Raw genomic sequence first — 23,213 nt, forward strand, 5'->3', positions numbered from 1 at the left:
TATAAACCTGAAGATTTTCTGCAGGGTTGAAACATGGACACCTATTTGTAGCTTATTTGCCATAGACATATTTTCATACTCCTAAGTTCGATCCCCCCCCCCCGTATTGAGCACTGTTTAAGTGAACACTGAATATATATATATATATATACATATATATATATATAATGTCTATATACACAAGATAGTAATACATTTTTTTTATTGAACTTTTTTTCTCAGTTGTATACTGTTGTCTTTTATTTGAAATTTTATTTTATTTTTTCATTTAAAATTTTTTTTCATCATTTCTTTTATAATTTATTTTTTTCCTTCATCTTTATTTCATTCATTTTTTCGTTCATTTTTTTCTTTCCACTTTCATTCACTAACGTTTTCATCTCGTTTTTCCTTCACTTCATTCATTTCACCCCCAACTCCTCACCTAACTTTTTTTTTTTTTTCATTTTAATCATTCATTCTTGTTCCTGCAGTCAATCAATTTTCTTTCCATCGCCCTTTCATTCATTTTTTTTTTGCTTCAGATTTTCCTTCAATTTTATTTTCATTCATATTTTTTTCTTCAGATTTTCCTTCCATTTTATTCGCATTCATTCCCCGCCCTACTTTCTTAAAATCCAGTGTTTTTATATTTTCCTTTTGTTCCTTCATTTTTCTTTCCTTCTTTATCATCCATTTTTTTTTGTCCCCCTCCTATCTTTTTTATTTTCTTTCATTCTTTAATTAATTGTTCTTTCCTTTCTTTACTCATCCCCCCTCCTCCCAGTCCTGCTGTAGGAGAGTTTAAATCCGAGAACGAGAAGAAAAAAAAAAAAAAAAAAAAAATGAAAAAGCGGAACGAGCAATAACGTCAGCCACAACACCAGGCATGACCTCTGTAGGTCAGCTCAACGCGGACAATATGGACTCTCAAGCCATGGACGGACTTGGACGGCGTCGCATGACCATTCTCGGAGCCCCGACGCCTTGACAAAGGCGCAAAGTAAGAGCCGACCCGAGACACAGTTTGGACGTAGTGCTACCCCCTCCAGGCAGTTGAAATACCACAGTAGCCACAGAAGCTACACCATCATCGGTCGGTTCTATGGCGATCGGTAGAATGCTGAAATGGTCTTCCCGAACATACGCGTGGATCATGTTTATTTCCGGGTATTGCGGACTCCGTGCTGTGGGTTTGTTAACTCGGAGCTTCCGAGGGGTTGGATTGCATATGGCTGTTTCGTGATCCACAAGAACGAGGACCCCGGCAAAAGGCCGTGACGCCATGTGCTGCATCTCCCTCGCACGCTGCTGTCGGCTGCGTTGGGTATCGACCGTCTGCTTTATTTTCCAAATGAGTACGCAGATGGCAAGGAAGAGGAAGAAGCACGAAAAGAAGACGCTGAAAAAGACAAACAGGTCAATGTGAGGCTGGTCCTGTCGGAAGAAGAGCTTTCCGTATGTCTCGTTAGTGTGAGCGTCACCCCGGCCGTATATGATCATGTAGAACTGGGACTTTTCCAGATTGTGGACGTCGAGGGGTAGGGTGATAACCAGACGGAAACGCACATCCGACACATTTAGCGTGGTGTTCACCTGTTCTAGCGTGATGAATTTGTTTGTATCACTTGCGACTTCTTTTCGAAGATAATAGTGAATGTCGTTGAACTGGTAGCGGGTGTACTCGCCATATTTGCCGAGGGATTTCATGTTTTTATCGAGCTTCACCTCGTGGAACCAAGTCTTACGATTTAGGTCGACCACAAAGGTTTTGTCATCGGGAGAGAAGTATACATCAACACCTGGAAAAAGAAAAAAAATATTATGGCTAATATTATAGGAAAACAAAAAAAAAAATATTGCGGGTAAACAAAAAAAAAAAAATATTGCAGGTAAACAAAAAAAAATATATATTGCGGGTAAACAAAAAAAATATATTGTGGGTAAACAAAAAAATATATTGCGGGTAAACAAAAAATATATTACAGGTAAACAAAAAAAATATTACAGGTAAACAAAAAAAAATATTGCGGGTAAACAAAAAAAATATTACAGGTAAACAAAAAAATATATTGCGGGTAAACAAAAAAAATATTGCGGGTAAACAAAAAAAATATTACAGGTAAACAAAAAAAATATTACAGGTAAACAAAAAAAAATATTGCGGGTAAACAAAAAAAAATATTGCGGGTAAACAAAAAAAAATATTGCGGGTAAACAAAAAAAAATATTGCGGGTAAACAAAAAAAAATATTGCGGGTAAACAAAAAAAAATATTGCGGGTAAACAAAAAAAATATTGCAGGTAAACAAAAATAAAATATTGCGGGTAAACAAAAAAAAAATATTGCGGGTAAACAAACAAAAAAAAAATATTGCAGGTAAACAAAAAAAAATATTGCGGGTAAACAAAAAAAAATATTGCGGGTAAACAAAAAAATATATTGCGGGTAAACAAAAATAAAATATTGCGGGTAAACAAAAATAAAATATTGCGGGTAAACAAAAAAAAAATATTGCGGGTAAACAAACAAAAAAAAAATATTGCAGGTAAACAAAAAAAAAATATTGCAGGTAAACAAAAAAAATATATTGCGGGTAAACAAAAAAATATATTGCGGGTAAACAAAAAAAAATATTGCGGGTAAACAAAAAAAAATATTGCGGGTAAACAAAAAAAAATATTGCGGGTAAACAAAAAAAAATATTGCGGGTAAACAAAAAAAAATATTGCGGGTAAACAAAAAAAAATATTGCGGGTAAACAAAAAAAAATATTGCGGGTAAACAAAAAAAAAATATTGCGGGTAAACAAACAAAAAAAAAATATTGCAGGTAAACAAAAAAAAATTGCACATAAACAAAAAAACAAAAAATCTTATGGGTAAACAAAAAAACAAAAAATCTTATGGGTAAACAAAAAAACAAAAAATCTTATGGGTAAACAAAAAAACAAAAAATCTTATGGGTAAACAAAAAAACAAAAAATCTTATGGGTAAACAAAAAAACAAAAAATCTTATGGGTAAACAAAAAAATACATTTCAAATCAAAAATGTACATTAAAAACAAATTTCCCGTTTTTTTTCTCAACGTCTTTCATTTTGATCCTTTTTTGTGACCAGAGCAGATAACCGCTTGAAATATAAAAAATAAAATATTAAATACAAAAATTAACAGTTTTTGTGCTCCAAAAAACCCTCATAACCTTTACAAATCACTATATATATATATATATATATATATATATATATATATATAAGGAATTTTAAGAATGAATTGAAATTCAAGGAATCTTGCTTAACTGATATTAAGTAATTATGGATGAAATTTAATGCAAATCTGAAATATTTACAAATGGGAATATTCGAAGATTTTCACGTAATCACTTCTAAAGATTACTACATTAGTAAAAGAAAATGTAAAGTAGAAGACCATAGTCAAGGGCTAAGGGATACTATATAGGGAGTTGAGCAGCAAGACTTAAACTTCTTTATGTCAGTACAGGTGGAGAAGCAGGAACACAGAAGGGAATTCCAAAGTCTAGCAGTCCTGGAGGAAGAAACCATTAGAATAGAAGGCTTTCTGGCATCTGGGGATCTCTCTAGGGGTGGAATTTTGCTGCTTGTCAGGTTTGTTGGAGGTATTTATGTCGAGCAGGGTACAAAGGCTTGTAGTTCATCAGAGCATGGTGATGGGACAGAGGCTGAAGACTAGCTGATAGTGGGGGACCCATTAGGTTGGCGTCTCTCTTTTGAACCCTGTCCAGGCATTAGAGACTAATAGCAGAAGCATCAGCCCAAATGTGACAAACATTATTCCTGTGCGAATCGTGGCCTTATAGAGATACAAAATGCTCTCAGGGGTTAAGTAACTTTCTAGCACAGTAGAGAGAGAGCCCACCTTCTTCGCGGCAGGCGTGGCAATGCCCTCGATGTATCTGTTCCAACTCATGCTCCCTGTGAATGTTAAGCTGCCTACTCTTGATTCTCACTTTATAACGCTGACTGTTTAACAAAGGATATTAAGTACCATTTAAGCGTTTGGTATGATTTGAAACCTCCGTCTAACCGTTGTACCGAATATTAGTAACCGAATATAACTTTTACCGTCTCTAACCATTATCTATATATCTATAAAAGTGAAGTGCCTGTCTGACTGTCTGTACATTTCCCTACACAATAACTCTGTCAATTTTCAGTCTACAAACTCTAAATTTCATATACACGGTACTGAAATTTGGGAACATCTTTGTAATCAGTTTTCGGCCAGAAATTTGGCTGTAAAGGGTCATAGTTCAACGATTTGACCTTTGAGAACTACCAAACTCCTCCGCCAATTTTGGGTCTAAACACTTGAAATTTTATATATAGGTTCCTTATACATGGATCTAACTAATAACTTTATTTGAGCCCAAAACAATAAATCTTAAGGGATCATAATAGGGGTCACAGTTTAAAAAAATTTGACCTCTGCAATCTATCAAATTACTAAAGACAATTTCTGGTCTAAATATTTGAAATTTTACATAAAGGGTATTCAGAGATAGGGCAAGCTTTTTCATCAGTTTGGGTCGAAAATTTGAGCTACAAATATATAAATGTATGTATGTATGTATGTTTTCATGTCTGCCTAAAACCTTCGACAGAGGTGACGGATTTTCACAAGATCAGTATCATTTTGAAGCTCAACCCTTCAGATGACAAATACCGAAAAATTGACCAAAAACATTAATTTCTTCACCCTCAACTGGGCACTTTTCTACAGGGAGGGGCCACTTTTTTTCGCTGATATTTTCGAGTCATCCCCTCTTTTCGATTGTCTAGCCTTAATTTAAACCTATGTCACTTCCGGTTTGGCAGTGGTCGTAACAGCAAAGATGTCACGTTTTTTTCCTCCTTCGCGGTACGGGTTCAAGCTTGCCTGCCTACTACTTTTTTTTTTTTTTTTTTTTTTGCTCAACACACACCGCCAAACACCTGGGCACCCATGCTAGTATTAAATAATGGCAATGGTATAAAACTACCATCTATAACTATTATACTAAATATTTTTTGTAAAACTTGTCGAAAGTTTTTGGAGTTGTTTTTAAAATGGAACGGAAATTTTAATTCCGTTCCATTTAATCTTTTTTTTATTTTTCACGATTCATAAAAATATTATTTTTGAGTGTTTATTCAGATTGACGCTTAAACCATAAACATAAAGAAAAACTTGTTTCCTTCAATAATTACTAGAAACCTTCCCTACCACCAATAGCAATGGCCAATGACTATCTGAAAGTACATCTTTTAAACTCCTCTGCCTGACGCTCACAGGAAACATGAGTTGGAACAATTACACTGAGAGTATCGTCAGGACTGCTGCGTGGGTTCTCTCTACCGTGTTAGAAAGATACTAACGCCCGAAAGTATCCTATACCTCTATAAGGCCACCATTCGCCCATGTATGGAGTATTGTTGTCATATTTGGGCTGGTGCATCTGCCACTAGTCTCTCGCTCCTAGATAAGGTTCAAAAGAGTCGCCAATCTGATAGATCCCGAACTGTCATCTAAACTTCAGCCTCTGTCCCATCGACGAAATGTTGCATCCCTCTGCCTGTTCTACAAGTACTTTAACAGTGAATGCTCTGACGAACTGCAAGCACTTGTGCCCCCTTGACGTAAATACCCCCGACAAGCCCGACAAGCAGCTAAATCCCACCCCTTTACAGTAGAGATCCCTAGATGTAAGAGATCTTTCTACTCCAGTAGTTTCTTCCCCAGAACTGCTAGACTTTGGAATTCCCTTCCAGGTCCCTGCTTCCCCAACTCTACTGACATGCAGAAGTGTAACGTAAACCGACAGCTTGTTGCCCAACTCCCTACACAGTACCTCTGATGCCTATGTCCCTGATAGTAGCCTCCTACAAAAAAGTGACAATGTGCCTTGTTTGGGGTGAAAATGTAATAAAAAAAAAAAAATAAAAAAATATTGTACCTACTCGTCATGGAATAAAGATTGTATATTCCAAAATTCAAATTTTATTATTATTATTATTCTAGTAAAACTTATCGAAAGCGCTTTATTTTGGGGTTGTTTCAATAAATGGAACGGAAATTTAAATTTTGTTCCATTTTAATTTCCTTTTTTTTTTTTTTATTTGCATGTGCACTAACAAAATCGAAAACAATTGATAAAATAATTTTAAAAATAAATTTTCAAAAATGGATAATACGACCAGCTATATGTGCACAGTTTGCAAATATATGGACTTTTATGCATTAGAAAAACTTTGGGGGAGCAAGAAGGTTTAAGTAAAAGGTTTCTAACAGAACCTGGTGTATTGCCGAAAACAGTCGTGTGTCCAAAGTACAAAACAAACGTGTTCTTTTATGAGAAAAGTTGAATGTAGTGCTGCACAAACTGTTAATACCCAACGAAAAAAAAGGAAAAGACGTTTCGGTTCGAGTGAAAGGAAGGGGACATCTTTTTGAGAAATCTAAACTTCCTTACTGGAAAATTATATTGTTTGTCGAGCATTTCTTAAATAAAATGTAAAACCAGAGCAATAAAAAAAAAAAAAAAAAAAAAAAAAAAATTAAAAACAGAACGCAATTTCAATTTCCATTTCATTTCAAAAACAACCCAAAACAGAACGCTTTTGACAAGTTTTACCCATTTTTTTTTTAGCAAATTGCTCAGGACAACGCATAAAGCCACTTAATGTAAGGTTGGTTGTTTGGTTGTTTTTGCTTTATGGCATATCAACCCTTTTCAGGTTATTTAATGCCGAATCCAGTGATTTTGAAAAAAAATCACTAATAGAATATATTTGTTGTTTTTTTTTTTCAAGCCAGTTTCTATTTAACCCATAGTACTACCACTCCGGGTCAAAGTGGACCTAAGAGCAATGGCAATTAAAGGGTGGCTCCATACTCCCCAAAGCCCGCAAGCAGGGACCTCACCATCAGATATAGTTTAAGGTCACATCCAGAACCAATTAATGTAAGGAGCTTACAAGAACAAAGATGATTATTGCAAAGGCAGGAGATGTCTTGTGACCTTAGTCATAAAAAGAACAAAGCTATACGTAGAAGGAAAACAGGGAGTTGGAAGGGAATTCCACAACCTTACAATTCATGGAAAGAAGCTACTGGAATGCTGCTACTGCTGCACAATTCAATGTCTCCTGTTCCCAGTTGCTGGGGTTGTAGACCTTGTCACGTTACTACTGGTGTTTATAGCCACTCTCCAGGCACTATAACAGGTGCTCTGTGATGTTTATAGCGTGGAGGTTAGCCTTGATATTGTCCAGCCATCCAGAATATCTCATGTACGGATGACTGCGAGATTCTAGAGTGAAATCAGGGTTGCATAGTGATCGTCAGTGGTGGAAATTGGGTAGAATTTGATTATTTAATGGGACAGCTCAACAAGAAGTTGTTTACATTGGACTTTTAAGATCAAGTTGTAGTTAACTGGAAAGCAACCCAACGGAACAGTTACACGGGCAGGCAGTTCTAGGGGAAAAAAAACGGTCATTGAATTTTATTTTTTAATTTACACACAGATAGAAAGTGGAGAAAATTGCCTATAGCGGTTGTAGTTAGTCGAGTCTTTTTTTTTTGTGAATATATAAAGACATCCTTCCAGTCGTGAGAGACAATAAATACCTCATGTACAGATGACAGTGTAGGGATTTTAGAGTGAAGCCGGGGTTGCGTAATTCTTAGCTGCAAATCTCCTGAACTGGCATTGTTCAGTGGCAAAGAGAAATCAAGAGCTGAAAACAATGCTGAGATAACCAGAGTTTTTTTTTATAGAAATCGCTCCAGACAAGGTATGAAGCCACTTGACATCAGGAACTAACAATAATCTATATATTAATAGGATAGAGTGTGTGTTATTTATTTTGTGTGTCACGCTTACATCTGAGTGACTGTCATTTAATTGTAACTAGCCTGGGTGCCTGGCATTGCCCGGGTGTTAAGAGGTGTGTGTAGAGTAAAAAAAAAAAAAAAAAAAAAAAAGTGGTAGTAGGCAGGTAGGCTCGAACCCATACCAAAAAGGAAGAGAACATAAAATTTAAAAAAAAAAAAAAAAAAAAAAAAAAAAAAAGTGACATCTTTGCTGTTGCACCCATCACCAAACCAGAAGTGACGTAGGTTTAAATTAAGGCTAGACAATTGAAAAGAGAGGATGATTTTAAAAAATATCGGCGAAAAAAGCGACCCCCCCCTTCCTGTAGAAAAGTGTGTAGTTGAGGGTGAAGGAATTAATATTTTTGGTCAATTTTTCGATATTTGTCATCCGAAGCGTCGAGCTTCAAAATGAAACCGATCTCGTGAAAATCCGCCGCTTCTGTCGAAAGTTTTAGGCAGACATACAAACATACATACATATATACATACATTTAAAGAGACAGGTGAGATTTATATTATAGAGAGGAACTTCCATTTCTTGTAATAAATAATTTTATCAAGAATTCTGGATAAGTTTTGGTTTCAGTTATAGCTAAAGGAACTCATATATATATATATATATATATATATATATATATATATATATTTCTGTGGAAATATACTTAATTTCCTTACAATATATACCAATCCTAATTTAAGAAGCTCAATGTAATTACAGAGCAATATAGTGAATGAATGACAAAAGTCTATATTCCAAAGTTCATGATGTTAACCATCTTATTATTTATTCCTTTAATTCAGTTGACATTTACAATTCTTGACAGTATGTTTCGTAGGACAAAATCAATCACTTAATCATTATATCAATAAGTGAATCTATTTTGCCCTTAACTCATCAGAAGAAATAGCAACAATCAATCTGTCAAAAGGAAATAAAATGCGTTTTGACATGATTAAAATCCGAAAATTGGAAGAGAATCTGTAAATACCTTATAATATGTTTACATTCCATATATATACTTTTTTCATAAGTTTAGGTTCTGGTTTAAGCTGATGCACCCAAGTCATATGGATATATTTTTTTTATTCTTGAAATCGCAACTTAATAATATATAAAAATCGATAGAACATTAACTCTATAATAATATATAAGAAATCTGCAAGAATTAAAATATCATATTTAAGCGTACTTTACGAGCGGCTGTCTCTGCTAGCTTAGATAAATACTTTTGCAGTTTTAAAAGAGCTACAATAATATCAGAGCATCTCCATTTATGCTGAACCTCTACAAAATGCCAACATCAATATATTACATGTGAATGAGTCCCTTGTGGAATTTCCACAGGTCCCGCTAGTGAATGATTACCACAAAAACAAGAGATGCCTATTTACCTTACTTTTGGTTTGATTGTTTTATAGCATATCAACCCTTTTCGGGTTATTTAATGTCGAATCCAGTTATTTTGGAAATAGTATTTATGTTGCATCAAGTTAAGGTTTTTATTCTTCAAGCTCTTTGTATTTTCAATTGTTAGTTTGTACATTTTTTTTTTGGTTTTTTTTACATGGATGGTAGTCACCACTTATCAAAGCCCAGAAGCCACTCGGGGATAAGGGTTATTGAGTGTACAGTAATCAATGAGATAATATCGTAGTAATCATTAATATTGGAGATTTGATAAAGTATCTTAAGGAGGCGGTTTATCAGGAATTTGTTTATGTTGGACTTGAAGACATCCAGGTTGTAGTCAGGTGGGAAACAGGCAAACGAAAGAGAGTTCCACAGGTGTGCACTTCTAAGCAAAAAGCGCTTTGTTCATGGAATCTACGCTTTGATTTAGGCACAGATAAAGAGTGGGGAAAATTATTGACAGTGGTTTCAGCTAGGCGGGTGTTTTTTTTTTTTTTTTAGTGTTTGGTTTGGTTGTCTTTTAGTGGATTTTATCGTTTTTGTTTCATGCCCTGCAGAACATGAGTTTTGGGACTGGAAAGGATAAAAGGGTGTACAGAATTAATGTTTGGTACATTTTATGTTAGGAAACTAGTCAGGAAGTGTGGGAGATTGTTGTTTTCATAGAACATGATTAAGTTTTGCAAAAGGAAGTAGAACAAGTGAACGAGGCATAACAAAAATTGACTAAGTTCCCGATTCCGATTAATCGATCCAACACTACTAGAGACACAAAGAAAAAGAGGACGATAAAGGCAGGGAGCCATAGAAAGAAGGGAAGGAGATCTCTCCACATAAATAGAGACAAGGATATTTGTCGGGAGGAACCAAAAACAAAAAGCATCAATGTTAGGTGCATTTCGACTCAGGATTGGTTGGTTGTTTTTGTTTTACGGCATATCAACCCTTTTCAGGTTATTTAATGCCGAATCCAAAGATTTTGAAGAAAAATTTTTTAATAGAATATATTTGTTGTTTTCAAGTCGGTTTCTATTTAACCCATAGTTGGGACCCTAACAGGTACTACCACTCCGGGTCAGAGTGGACCTGGGAGCAATGGCAATTAAAGGGGGGCTCCACACTCCCCAAAGCCCACAAGCTAGGGCCTCACCACTGGATATAGTTTAAGGTCATATCCAGGACCTCGTCTCAGGAAGCCAATATCTTCAGACGGCCTGATCGGGTAGCACCAAGACCTTAGTTTTGAAATATAGGTAGGAGGAAAACAGTCAGGAAGAGGAGAGTTCCACAACTATTTGGAAACAGGAAGTTGTATTATAATGAGGTATCAAAACAACAAACGGATGAAGACTACCAGACCAACGAGTCAGATGAGCTGCAGTACAGCCGCCCGAAACTTAATAACTCACCTCCATCCAAACAAAAAGAAAAAACAAAGTGATACAACTTACCTCCCTCGGTTACGTCTATAGTGATACGGATGTTGACATTAAGATATTTCGGCTGTACAGCATAGAAGACCGTACGACCACGGCGCAATGGCTCGGAGCTTATTCCGCAGTCGATGTGATCTTCGGGATTGAAACAGTAGTCGACGTCTACTTCCATACGGCTGTAACACTGATGCCCGTCGGTTGATTCTCCTAAATAGGAATCTTTACACGAAGAGCACTGCAGGAGGAAAAGAGAAAACCTTAAATGTCAAGATTGATTTGATAATTGCAAGGTTGAGACAAAATTTAAAATCATAAACATTGTATTGAGTTTTATGGAAGCATATCTCATTTTTCATTTTCGGGATGATCGTGTGTGTGGGGGGGGGGCTTAAACAGGACTTGATAGGCAATTTTCTCCAGTCCTCCCAATTTTCCACTTTCCCGAGCATATTACTACATTAGTAATAAAAAAATAAGGAAGAAAAAAAAATTTTTTTAAATTAAATAGAAATTTTTTTTTAAATAATTTTATTTTAGTTATAAAAAAAAAAAAATATTTTTGTTTTTTTGATAAATTTTTTTTTTTTTTTTTAATTAAAAGAAAATTTATTTCATTTGTAAAACAATTTTTTTTTTCTTAAATTAAATAAAATTTTCTTTTTAATTAAAAAAATTTAATTAAAAAAAAAAAACTTTTTTAAATAGACTTCAGACTATTGTCATCTTCAGTGTCATTTTCATAACATTTCGGTTAATGTAATCCGTAACGTTCTTCCGGTGTATCTTGTTGATTGGGTGGTTGTTTTTGTTTTACGGCATATCAACCCTTTTCAGGTTATTTAATGCCGAATCCAGTTATTTTGAAGAATCATTTTTTAATAGAATATATTTGTTGTTTTCAAGTCAGTTTCTATTTAACCCATAGTTGGGACCCTAACAGGTACTACCACTCCGGATCAGAGTGGACCTGGGAGCAATGGCAATTAAAGGATGGCTCCACACTCCCCAAAGCCCGCAAGCTGGGGCCTCACCACTGGATATAGTTTAAGGTCATAACCAGGACCGTATCTTGTTGAATTCGGGAATGTTTCTATCAAATTTGAACGGAATTTCAAACGGAACTCTTCATTTACTTCTTGTGGGTGGATGGGGGGGGGTAAAAAAGTGTGAGTGACTAAAAAATACAATTGCGAATTACTTAGGACCTCTATCCAGTCATGGCTGATGGAACGAGAGCATACTACCAATCCCCCCTTAAGTAAATAAAGGCTTCCGTTCAAAATCCCGTCTAAAGGTCAGAGGTTACATTAACCGAAATGTGAAAATGACATTCAAGATAAAAACTAGTAATAATAACCAATTATCATCTCAAAAATTCAGAAGCATAAAATAGTCAACGATAGTCAAGGACTATTACAAACATGTAGGGAAGAATATCACTTTTCCCCGGATTGCACCACTTACCCTTGATCCTTTAGCAAGGAGATATCAAATTCAATTCTTTTAGTCTTTGGTTACTATACTGAGATACGAGAAAGGGCAGCACTTCTTTGTCAAGACTGCTCCACTTACCCTTGATCCGGTACTTGCACAGTTTAATCAAAACATTAAAAAATGAAAATATTGAAAAATAAGTTATATTGTACGTACCCGTAATGGAATGAAGTCTTCATACAAAAAATAAAATTTTTTTTCTTTTTTTTTTTTTTAACAATGGAAAAGGCATTTCTTATGACAGCGAGCTGAAGGTAGCCATGTTTGAATTTTTAAACCACGAAGAGGGGGGGGGGCACCACAAAATTTGTGCAGATTGCCCAAGTTTGACAAGGTTACACCTGAAGAATTTATTAACGATGCGGCTAGGAACTGACGCATCAAATTAATTCACGTTCTGCTACCAACCAATCAGAAACCAGAATTGCTCCATAAACATTAAACCTTTCTCTAGCAATTTCGCATAAGTTTTATTTTTCGTCTCGACACGGGAAGAATCTTTTGCTCTGTGGATTCCAATTTGAGAACTGTCTACTGCAAATCAGTCAACTGCTGCGACTTGTGTAGAACAACGAACCATCAGAAACTGTACTGTCTACTGTGAACCAGTAACCTCTCAGGACTTGTGTAGAACAACGAACCATCGGAAACTGTTCTGAAACTAAACATGGCTTACACTTCTAGACTGTTGTTGGCACAATTCTTACAAATACTTCAAGGTTAGATCTATCATCGGTCACAACAGTCTCTTGTTTCTATATTCATAAAGATAGTCTAATATGCTTCATGCATGCAACTGATTTAGATTTTTTTTTTTTTTTTTTTTTTTTTTTTACAAGGGAATCCTTGCTTATCAAGACCCAAAGGCCACTTGAGGATAAGGGTTAATAATTTGCCAGGTAGATAGCAAGACAACATAATGATTTAAACTGAAAATAATTTGATGATTTGAGAGGATAATTCAACAAGAATTTATTTACATTTGACTTGAAAACATCCACTCAAGGATAAAAGTCACATGAGTATTAAGTAGCCAATGAAACGACCCCATAATGATCATTAATGCTGAAAATTGAGAAATATTTGATTAAGAGGATGGCTTAACAAGAACTTGTTTACATTGGACTTGAAAATGACTGTTGTAAGTTAGCTGGGAAACAGCCTTGCAGTACAGAGTTCTCCAGGAAAGAAACTTTGTTCATGAAATTAGTGTTTAGCTTTAGGCATGGATAGAAAGTAGGATAAATTGTTGGTAGTGGTGGTAGCTAGACGAGTGCGTGCTGTGAATGTTTTGCAGGAAGGGGTCATAGATTGAAGCTCAGTCGAGCAGTTTCCCTGAGGTTGTAAGGAGAAGAAAAGGACTTTGCCTACCAGATTTTGAAACCAATTTTCAACCCTCTCAAGGCTGGGTAGAGTACTCCAAGCAGCTCCTCCCCAGATGTGGCAACAGTGCAACATCTTAAGACGTATTCAGCTCTTATACAAGTCGTGGGTTAATTGGAGGGCAAAATATTGGACAAATTTATCAGAAAATAAAATTTTTGGCACTTGTACAGTTTAATCAAGACAGTAAAAAGTGAAAATATCGGGGGGGGGGGGGAAAGGTTATATTGTACATATCCGTGTTGGACTGAAGATCTCCGAAAAAATAATTTCACTTAATTTGATTGAGTATTTTTTTTTTTTTTTTTTACAGCAGAAAAACACGCTTTTATGACAGCACGTTGAAGATAGCCATCTTGGAATTTTTTTTAACACACCACAGGGAGATAACTCCCATCTTTAATATTAGCTTTTCTTCCTAAAAATCAAACCCTTTTTCTCAGTATAACAAATTGTTTTTTTACTGTAAAATAAAAAAAAAAAATTTTTTTTAAATTAAAAAAAAAAATTTTAAAAGAAAAATTAAAAAAATTAAAAAAAATAAAATTAAAAAAAATAAAAAAATAAAAAAATTTAAAAAAAAAAATTAAAAAAAAAATTTAAAAAAAAATTTAAAAAAAAAATTAAAAAAAAAAAATTTAAAAAAAAATTAAAAAAAAAAATTTTAAAAGAAAAATTAAAAAAAAAAAATTAAAAAAAAAAAAAAAAAAAAAAATTAAAAAAAATAAAAAAATAAAAAAAAAAAAAATTAAAAAAAAAATTTAAAAAAAAAAAAAAAATTAAAAAAAAAATCTTTTTTAAAAACTACTTGATGAAATTAAGTTAAATTTTTTTCAGAGAACTTCATTCCATAACGAATATGTACAATGTAAACTTTTTTTTTCGGTATTTACATTTTATAATGTCTTAATTAAACTATACAAGTAGCAAATTTTTTTTTTTTTTTTTTAATAATGTCACCAGGGGTGAACAATAACCCCTATTTCGTACCTGATTTCTGTAACAATTTTCCTTATCCTTGTCACATTTTGTCTCTGTGTTATTTTTGCAATTGCACTGTGTGCCTGTAGTTTCCTTGCAGTCAAAGGCATGTCCATTACACATACAACTAAAATAGAAAAAACACCAATAAAAAAAACATCTATATGATAAAGTAAAGCCAATTTTCACCGAAATTTTTTTACAAAAATTTATTTAATCATACAATTACGCAAGGCCTTCATACTTTCTTTCAAAAATTATACGTTCACTTTTGGTAATTATGCAGAATGTGATCAGAATTTTCCGGGCAGTTTATGTAAAAAAACTGCCAAAAGTGTCCGAAAGAAAGTTTCATTTATTTTTTTTTTCCTTTTCCTTTTTCCAGTAATGAAAATTATATTCTTTCTGCTATCATGAAGATATGAATTGTCTTTATACTAGAAATATACAAAGATGAAATATTTGAAAAAAATATCTGGTCATCCCATAAGTTCTGTATGAATTCTTACTTTTGTTTTTAAATTAAACGAAACTTAAAATATATTGTGTAATTTTTTACATTTTTATGTTTAGACACATTTTAACTAATTACATTTTTTTACAAAACGATAAAAAAATTTTTTTGTTTTACGGCATATCAACCCTTTTCAGGTTATTTAATGCCGAATCCAGTGATTTTGAAGAATCATTTTTTAATAGAGTATGTTTGGTTTTTTTTTTTGGTTTTTTGTGTTGGCTTCTATTTAACCCATAGTTGGGGCCCTAACAGGTACTACCACTCTGGCTCAGAGTGGACCTGGGAGCAATGGCAATTAAAGGGTGGCTCCACACTCCCTAAAGCCCACAAGCTGGGACCTCACCATCGAATATAGTTTAAGGTCATATCCAGGACCGTTGTATAAAGGGTTCTTTTTAGAATTTTTTATAAAGACCAATTTTTTTAAGATATGAGAGTATGGTGATTTAAATATATTCTGTTTTTCATATGATTAGGGTCAGGATGGAGTTTCCTTGTTTTAAATCTTTTGATATACTTTTAGTTATTTTAGGAATTTAAAGATATTTTCTGCATCGTTGTATTTGAATAGGTTTTTCATATTATTAGCGTTGAAGAGGAGGTTCGTTCTTGGGTTAGTTAGTGCTTTGCATTCTATAAGGATGTGTATAACTGTAAGACGTGTTTGGCATGTGTTGCATTTTGGTTGTAGTTCTTTTTTCAGAATAAAGGAGTGTGTGAGGTTGGTGTGTCCTATACGTAGGCGGGATAAGACAACTTGTTCCTTCCTGGATTTTGTAAGGGTGGGGGTGTATTTGTTTACTTTGGTTTTTATTTGAAATAGTTTGTTGTAGGTGTTTTGATTCCATTCCTGTTGCCATTTATTTTGAAGAAACTCATTTATTTTAGGCTTCAGGTCTGTGAATGGTATTTTTATATAATCTGTGGTTAGTTTGAAGGCAGATTTTGCTGTTCTATCAGCTTTTTCATTACCTTTTTCACCTATGTGGCCAGGGGTCCAACATAAGAGAATCGATAAAATTTAAATTTGCTTGATTACAACCCTACTAACATGGAAGTGCCTAAGAATCATTTACATAATGCTTTATGAGTTCAAGAAAGGAAACTCAGCAGCCGAAGCGGCTAGAAATACTCCACTTTGAATTGTTACCATCTTTGTTTTAGAAAAATATTCTAGAGATTCATTTTGATTTTCCTCCTCTGAGAGTTTTTGTTGCCCCCCTTTTTTTTTTTTTTATTCCTCCCAATTTGCTTTTTTTTTTATTTTTCATTGAGAGAGGGTTTTTTTTTTTTTTTTGTTTCCTTCAGAGTTGTTAAAACCACTAGGATATGGTCGCTACCTCATGAATCTCCTAGAACCTTCCAGTTACAGTCCATGAAGATAGTGGGGTCACACAATGATAGATTTAGTATTGAGTAGGTGCCTGAAGCGGGATGGAAGTAAGTGTTCGATTTATTGTTTAATATGCACAAGTCATTATTATTAATAAGTTTTTCAAGATTTTTCCCTTTATTATCCAAGAATGCAGATCCCCGCAAAACAAATAACAAAATAAACATTATTATATACTATGTTTCTGAGTCTGGTTTTCATTCAAGATTTTTTTATAACTGTTTCATATAAAAAAAAATGTTCGCCTAAAAATTAAATAACGTAAAAATGACACTTGTTGCATTTGTTATCACAGTACCTCCAGGTAAATCCGTCCCGTAAACTGGGTTTGTGTCGCATTAACATCTCCCTCTGACAGAAACATATTTGCGAACCTGCCAAAAGTCCATGGGCATGCAGGAAATAAAAAATACAGATTTTTTTTTTTTTTAGCAAAAATAATAAATATCGCACCGATTCGATTTACTCAGGTCCATTTGGAAAATTTCATAAAAAAAAAAAACAATTCTGAGTTTTCCAAAAAAATAATAAATATCGCACCGATTCGATTTACTCAGGTCCATTTGGAAAATTTCATAAAAAAAAAAAAATTCTGAGTTTTCCAAAAATTATTGTGAGGAAATTATCTCCCTTGTTACTCTCCTGTGTCTTACATATTAATACATGATCGTGTTCTCCAAATTCTGTTTTTCTTAATGAAAATTTTCTACCTGATCAATTTTCGAAATTTTTGGATATAATCATCTAAAAAATACGAGGAATACTTAGATAATGCTGTGACTTAAAAAATCACCTAACAGTATAAAGGGTTTAGGTAACTGATTTATAATTTCATTCAGTTTTGTTTCTGCACATCTGTAGTTGGATTCTGGGGTGGGATGTAGATAGTGCACAGATAGTTCTGTGTAATGTGGCTTCTGTAGCAAAGGCCTGAATACTAGTTTTTAGATCTATTTTGCTTTGTGGGATATTATTTCTAATAAGGATAGATATTCCTCCAGAGGCTCTCTTTTATTATTTCCCTTGACCAGTGTAACGTAAAATATTCCCCTGTAAAAAGTTTTTTTATCTATAAGAGAGAAAGACTATTTTTAGGATCAGATTTTTTTGATTTTCAATACTTAGCGGATTAATTTCTGTACAAAACATATCTAAAAACACTGCCAGACATATAAATTAGCTTTGTGTGAAATTTGCAGAAGATAGGCTCAGCCATTTTGGAACGTATAAGGAAGGAACTCGCATGCACAAACTGACTTTCATACAATAGTAGAGATTACTAGCAGGGCTACCCAGTGTTGCCCAGGACCATATAAAACAAAGAGAAAAATAAACTTTCATTTGAAAATTCCTGCTATTCTTTGGATATTACGAAATAAAAAATTTTTTTTTTTAATATATATACTTACGGTCGACAAGCATTATAGGGTTTGTCTTCACTCAGACGGAAGAATCCCATTTTGCAACGTTCGCAACGAGGTCCTTCAGTATTGTTTTCGCATTTCTTGCAGATTGCCTCCGTTGTTTTGGGTCCAGGCCTCATAAAATTCTGAAAAAGAATATTTTTCTGTGATTGATTTTGGTTCGTTTTCTTTTATGACATATCAATTCTTTTCGAGTTATTTGATGCCAAATCCAGTAATTTCCGAAAAAGTCTAATGCTCCAAATTTTTTACATCTTAAAATAAAAAACGAAATATCTGGTTATACAGACGCAGCAGCTGGTAGCATTACACACAGCTTTTCTACATCTCATTCACAGTCACGTTTCTGACCCATCTCCCAGATTGACAGGATTGAGCCATTAATCAAAATGACAAGGTAATATAAGAACGCTGAGTGGAAAGCCATAAGGGATCACATCCAAAATGCTCATGATGCAGGACTGTGTGCAAATGAGGCTACCATTGGTTCAAAGTATAACACGATCCGCCCGGTCACTAGTGTGTGACTGACCCACGTATCACACCAAATGTTCTGGAAACAGTCCGCTTATGAAGATCTGTCAATTAGACGTCTTTTATCAGAGGTAAAATCAAAGGCATACCTGAAATGTTGGGTGTGGCCAGCTCCCGCACTCGGGGCTGCATTCCCCTCTGGTGGTGTCATTCTGTATCGGATCTTCCTCGTCTTCAAGTCCGTTTCCTTTGACCTTAGGCAGACATTCAATACAGTACAAACGCACAACACAATTGTATATAGAAGATCTTAACTATTTCATTGTCCAATTGTTTCATACAATAAACTGTTTCATACAATAACTTCTTAACCTAACTAATGATGAGAGGAGGGGGGGGCTCCCCTTCCTCTCATCTACAGAGGGACTGAAAAATATGTGCTCACCTCATGGCATCCAGACGAAAAGAGACCGAAAAAACAGGAAAGAGAAATCTAGGCTGCATTTCTATGTATCCCTCCGCCTACAGCCAAATTACCACCTGGACTTGCAGGGGGAGGGTGCAAAAGTAACCACTAACTATGGCACTACAATATAGTGCCACAAAAGCAGCAATTGAATCGCACGTTCCCACACGGAAGTTATTTAGCAAGCCACAATCTCCACAATGTTTCACCTCTGATTATGCAGCTGCCATCGCTCAAAGGCAGCATACATTTTGCAGACTTATCCGACATATATCCAATACAAATAGACAAAAGTTTGTAGAAGCTAGAAATAAACATAAGAGATAAGTAGCTGCAGCCAAGAGAAGGTATTCCAAAGACACTAGAAATTAGAGACTCGTGATTTCTGGAAAATTGATAACGGCATAGTAAACAATGGTTAACCAACAAGCCCCCTCACTATTCAACAACCCGGAGACTGTCTGCACAGCAACCGAATAAAGCAAATCTGCTTGCTCAGCAGTTTGCCTCCAACTCCACTTTAGACCCAACTAACCACCCTCTTCCAAATTTCCCTTTGCAGACAGACAACACACAATGATCTGAAAATGACCCCTTCCCTTGTTTGTGAGGTCATAAAAAACCTAGACACCTCCAAGGCATGTTAGCCCAATCTTATCCCTGCTATATCATTAAAAAAAATTGCGCCGCTGAGGTTTCTTCAGTTCTCTCCAAACTCTTCAACAAATGTCTTAACGAATCTTGCTTTCCTGACTGCGAGAAAATTACTTCTGTTGTCCTAGTTTTCCAAAATTCTGGCAAACTGACCTATTTAATTATCGTCCCATGAGTCTCCTTTCTCTTTTTACCAAAATCTTTGAGTCCTTAATTAATAAAGTTTTCTACCTCATAGATAAGCTTCTTATTGACCAACAGTATGAAGTTCTACTGCAGATATCCCAACTAATCTCCGAATGTATATACCATGCACTGGATAAGGCAGTAGCCTTAGTCTTATCTAAGGCCTCGGACAGGGTTTGGCACGATTGTCTTATCAAAATTAAATCATATGGAATTAGTGGACGCATACTTAACAGAATCAAATCCTTCTTAGATAATAGAAAAATCCAAGTTGTCCTTGATGGTTGTACATCTGAACAATGATATAAATACAGGTGTGTCACAGGGGTCAATTCTCGGACCATTATTATTCCTAATATTCGTAAATAATCTCCCTGATAAAATTGTCTCCAAGATGGGTATAGTCGCTAAGGACACTTTACACTATCACAAACTCGAGGGGAAAACGAATAAATACATAACTAAGGAAATGGCTAAAACTCTAGAGGAAGACCTCCAGTCTGTAGTGCAATGGGGCCGGAACTGGATGGTAACGTTCAATGCTACTAAGACTAAACTTCTTTCCTTTAATAATTACAAGAAACTTTTTCAATCACTGATTGCCACGACGGATGATATGCTATCTGAAAGTATTTCTCTCAAGCTTGTACGCTTAACATTCACAAACAACATGAATTGGAACAAATACTTTGAAGTAATTGCCAAGACTGCTGCAAAGAAGGTAGACTCCCTCTACTGTGCTAGAAGGTCACTCACTGTATCTCTATGAAACCACTATTCGCCCATGCATGGAGTATTGTTGCTACATCTGGGCTGATGCATCTGCCACTAGTCTCTTGCTCATAGACAGGGTTCAAAAAAAAAGTCACCAATCTAATAAGTCCTGAACTATCAACTAAACTCCAACCTCTGTCCCATCCCCGAAAGTGGCATCCTTGTGCCTGTTTTACAAGTATCTCTATGGCAAGTACTTTGACCAACTCCGAGCACTAGTACCCCCTCAACGACAATACCCTCGACAAGCATCAAAATCCCACCCCTACACTGTAGAGATCCTTAGATGCAGTACAGTCTTTTACTCAAATAGCTTTTTCCTTCGTCTGCTTTCCTGACTGTACTGACATGCAGAAATTCAAGTGTAATGTGAACAGACATCTCGCTATCCAACTCCCTAAATAGTATCCCTGCAAATCTGGTCACAAATAGTAGCCCCTCATGACTAAGTGATACTGTGCCTTGTTTGGGGTGAATGACAAAAAAAAAAAAAAAAAAAAAAAAAAAAAAACATTACCTATTGTTAAAATTTCATAAATATAGGTTGGTTGGTTGTTTTTGTTTTACGGCATATCAACCCTTTTCAGGTTATTTAATGCCGAATCCAAAGATTTTGAAGAAAAAATTTTTAATAGAATATATTTGTTGTTTTCAAGTCAGTTTCTATTTAACCCATAGTTGGGACCCTAACAGGTACTACCACTCCGGGTCAGAGTAGACCTTAGAGCAATGGCAATTAAAGGGTGGCTCCACACTCCCCAAAGCCGCAAACTGGGGCCTCACCACTGAATATAGTTTAAGGTCATATCCAGGACCCATAAATATAGGAGATATCTAAATTTTCAGTTTCCATCTCCTTGTTGCCCTCCCCTCTTTGTATAAAACTAAATGTAACCTACATTACTCACCCCAACAGCTGTGCCCTCAAATTCATAATTGTCTGTTAATTAGTATTAGAACAAATTGTATATATAGAAATATATAAACATATATACACACTCAACTTATGAATCTAAATGGATTAGATTGTTTTTTTTATGGAAATCACTCTAGACAAGGCATGTAGCCAGTTAATGTAAGCAGTTTAAAAACAGAGCTAAGATCAAACATTTTTTCAAGGGGTGGCTTCCACAGAATCCTGAATGACGCATGCACTCATCTCTTATTGAGCTCCATACAATGCAACCTTTCTCATCACCTCTGATTTTCACTTTAAGCATCAGCTTAAAGTAAATAACCAGATCTCAGTCGGAAACAGATCTAACCCTATGAACCTTAAAAAATGTATATTATTGCAAAACACACACATACAAAAAAAAAAAAGAAAAAGACTATATAGGACAAGTTAAAAAGGATCCTAACCCTCCCGTTAATGCAAATCTGAAATATTTCAATGTTCACATGGCAAATAGTGTCCACATTATATTCCTTGAAAACCTTTCATACAATCAAAAGAAACTAAAATAGAAATATATAATCATATATACATACTCTACTTTATCTAAATAGATTGGAATCTTTTGTTATGGAAATCACTCCGGACAATGCATGTAACCAATTGATGTAAAGAGTTTAAAAATAGAGCTAAGATTATTTAAAATTCTTTTAAAAGGGTGGTTTCCACAGAACCCTGGACGACACATGCACGGTTTCCTTGTCAGAAATGTTAGGTATTCACTTTCTATTGAACTCCATCCTTTCTCATCGCATCTGATTTTCACATTAAGCTGATGCTTATTAAAGTAAACACCTGGATCTCAAACAGAAACAGACCCAACCCCTTGACCATAAACATATTGATGTCTTATACCTATTGTTAAAAATCAAACAAAATGAGAAGTACAATCTTAATTTGAACGAAAAGCTTCTGTTCATTTTATTTATTTATTTGCGAACTATTATCCTCATCTTTATAGTTGTTTCACGACGTTTCGGCCAACTATTCCTCTGGCCTTCGTCAGGTGGCTAACCGCGACAGGATAGGAATGCTGAATCTCTTAACTGCATTCTCGGCAGTTACTGCCTTCCATAGTTGTTGTCGTCTCACCACATCTTGGCCAACAATTCCTCTGGCCGGCTTTGGGTAGGATTGAAACACTATCTTCAGGCAATGCTCACCTGGAACTGTATAGATTCAACGTCTCTATCGACTGTGCCACGGGCCCCAAAGGGCGATCAAGGTTGGATTTTTTGGTTTTATCTCCCATTGTCAGGTCTGTACAGAATGGTATATATTATTTAATTAAATAATATATACCATTCGGTGCAGGCCTGACAATGGAAGATCAGCTAACAAAACTTGTCGCAAAACACAAACAATAAAAAGTGAAGGAGTATATAGGGTGAATTTAAAAAAGACCCGAACCCTACCATCTGTCCCATTCTACGTACCTCACGAGTGTCTTTGATAAAATGTGGTCCGTTCTCTTTGGTATTGATGCAGATCTTAGTATGATTGTTGCAATATTCAAAGCACGATTGACACTGACCCCCATTCCGCGGATCTCCAACAAATAACGACTGGCATTCTTGACACTGGAGGCCCTAAAAAAAAAAAAAAAAAAAAAAAAAAGAAATTTTTAAAATAAGTCAATAACATACACATGTTCAGTGGAAAGGTATGCTTGATCTCAATAATAACTGATAATAGCATATATACGAATGCAAAACCTGGCCATTACGAGTTTGTGACCTGCGCAGACTGAAAGCTTTTGACCACCAATGGATAGCTGCATTCTT

General features: G+C 35.0%; 1 protein-coding gene across 3 annotated transcripts in view; it reads right to left on the reverse strand.

The window, feature by feature from the left end:
* Window positions 1-454: 454 nt before the first annotated feature.
* LOC145268692 (multiple epidermal growth factor-like domains protein 8) overlaps window positions 455-23,213 on the reverse strand; it is a 242,133-nt gene continuing 219,374 nt past the window's right edge. For all 3 annotated transcript variants that reach the window (XM_080124209.1, XM_080124208.1, XM_080124210.1), the window contains 5 exons: window positions 22,866-23,018; window positions 17,906-18,045; window positions 14,596-14,713; window positions 10,744-10,963; window positions 455-1,781 (listed from right to left, as the gene is read on the reverse strand). In XM_080124209.1, coding sequence (XP_079980335.1) covers window positions 910-1,781; window positions 10,744-10,963; window positions 14,596-14,713; window positions 17,906-18,045; window positions 22,866-23,018 — 1,503 coding nt within the window. In that variant the 3' untranslated portion in view covers window positions 455-909. The remainder of the gene's footprint in view (window positions 1,782-10,743; window positions 10,964-14,595; window positions 14,714-17,905; window positions 18,046-22,865; window positions 23,019-23,213) is intronic.

This window comes from Euprymna scolopes, chromosome 44 (assembly GCF_053919585.1).
Source record: "Euprymna scolopes isolate OS-2025 chromosome 44, ASM5391958v1, whole genome shotgun sequence".
Classification (NCBI taxonomy): domain Eukaryota; kingdom Metazoa; phylum Mollusca; class Cephalopoda; order Sepiida; family Sepiolidae; genus Euprymna; species Euprymna scolopes.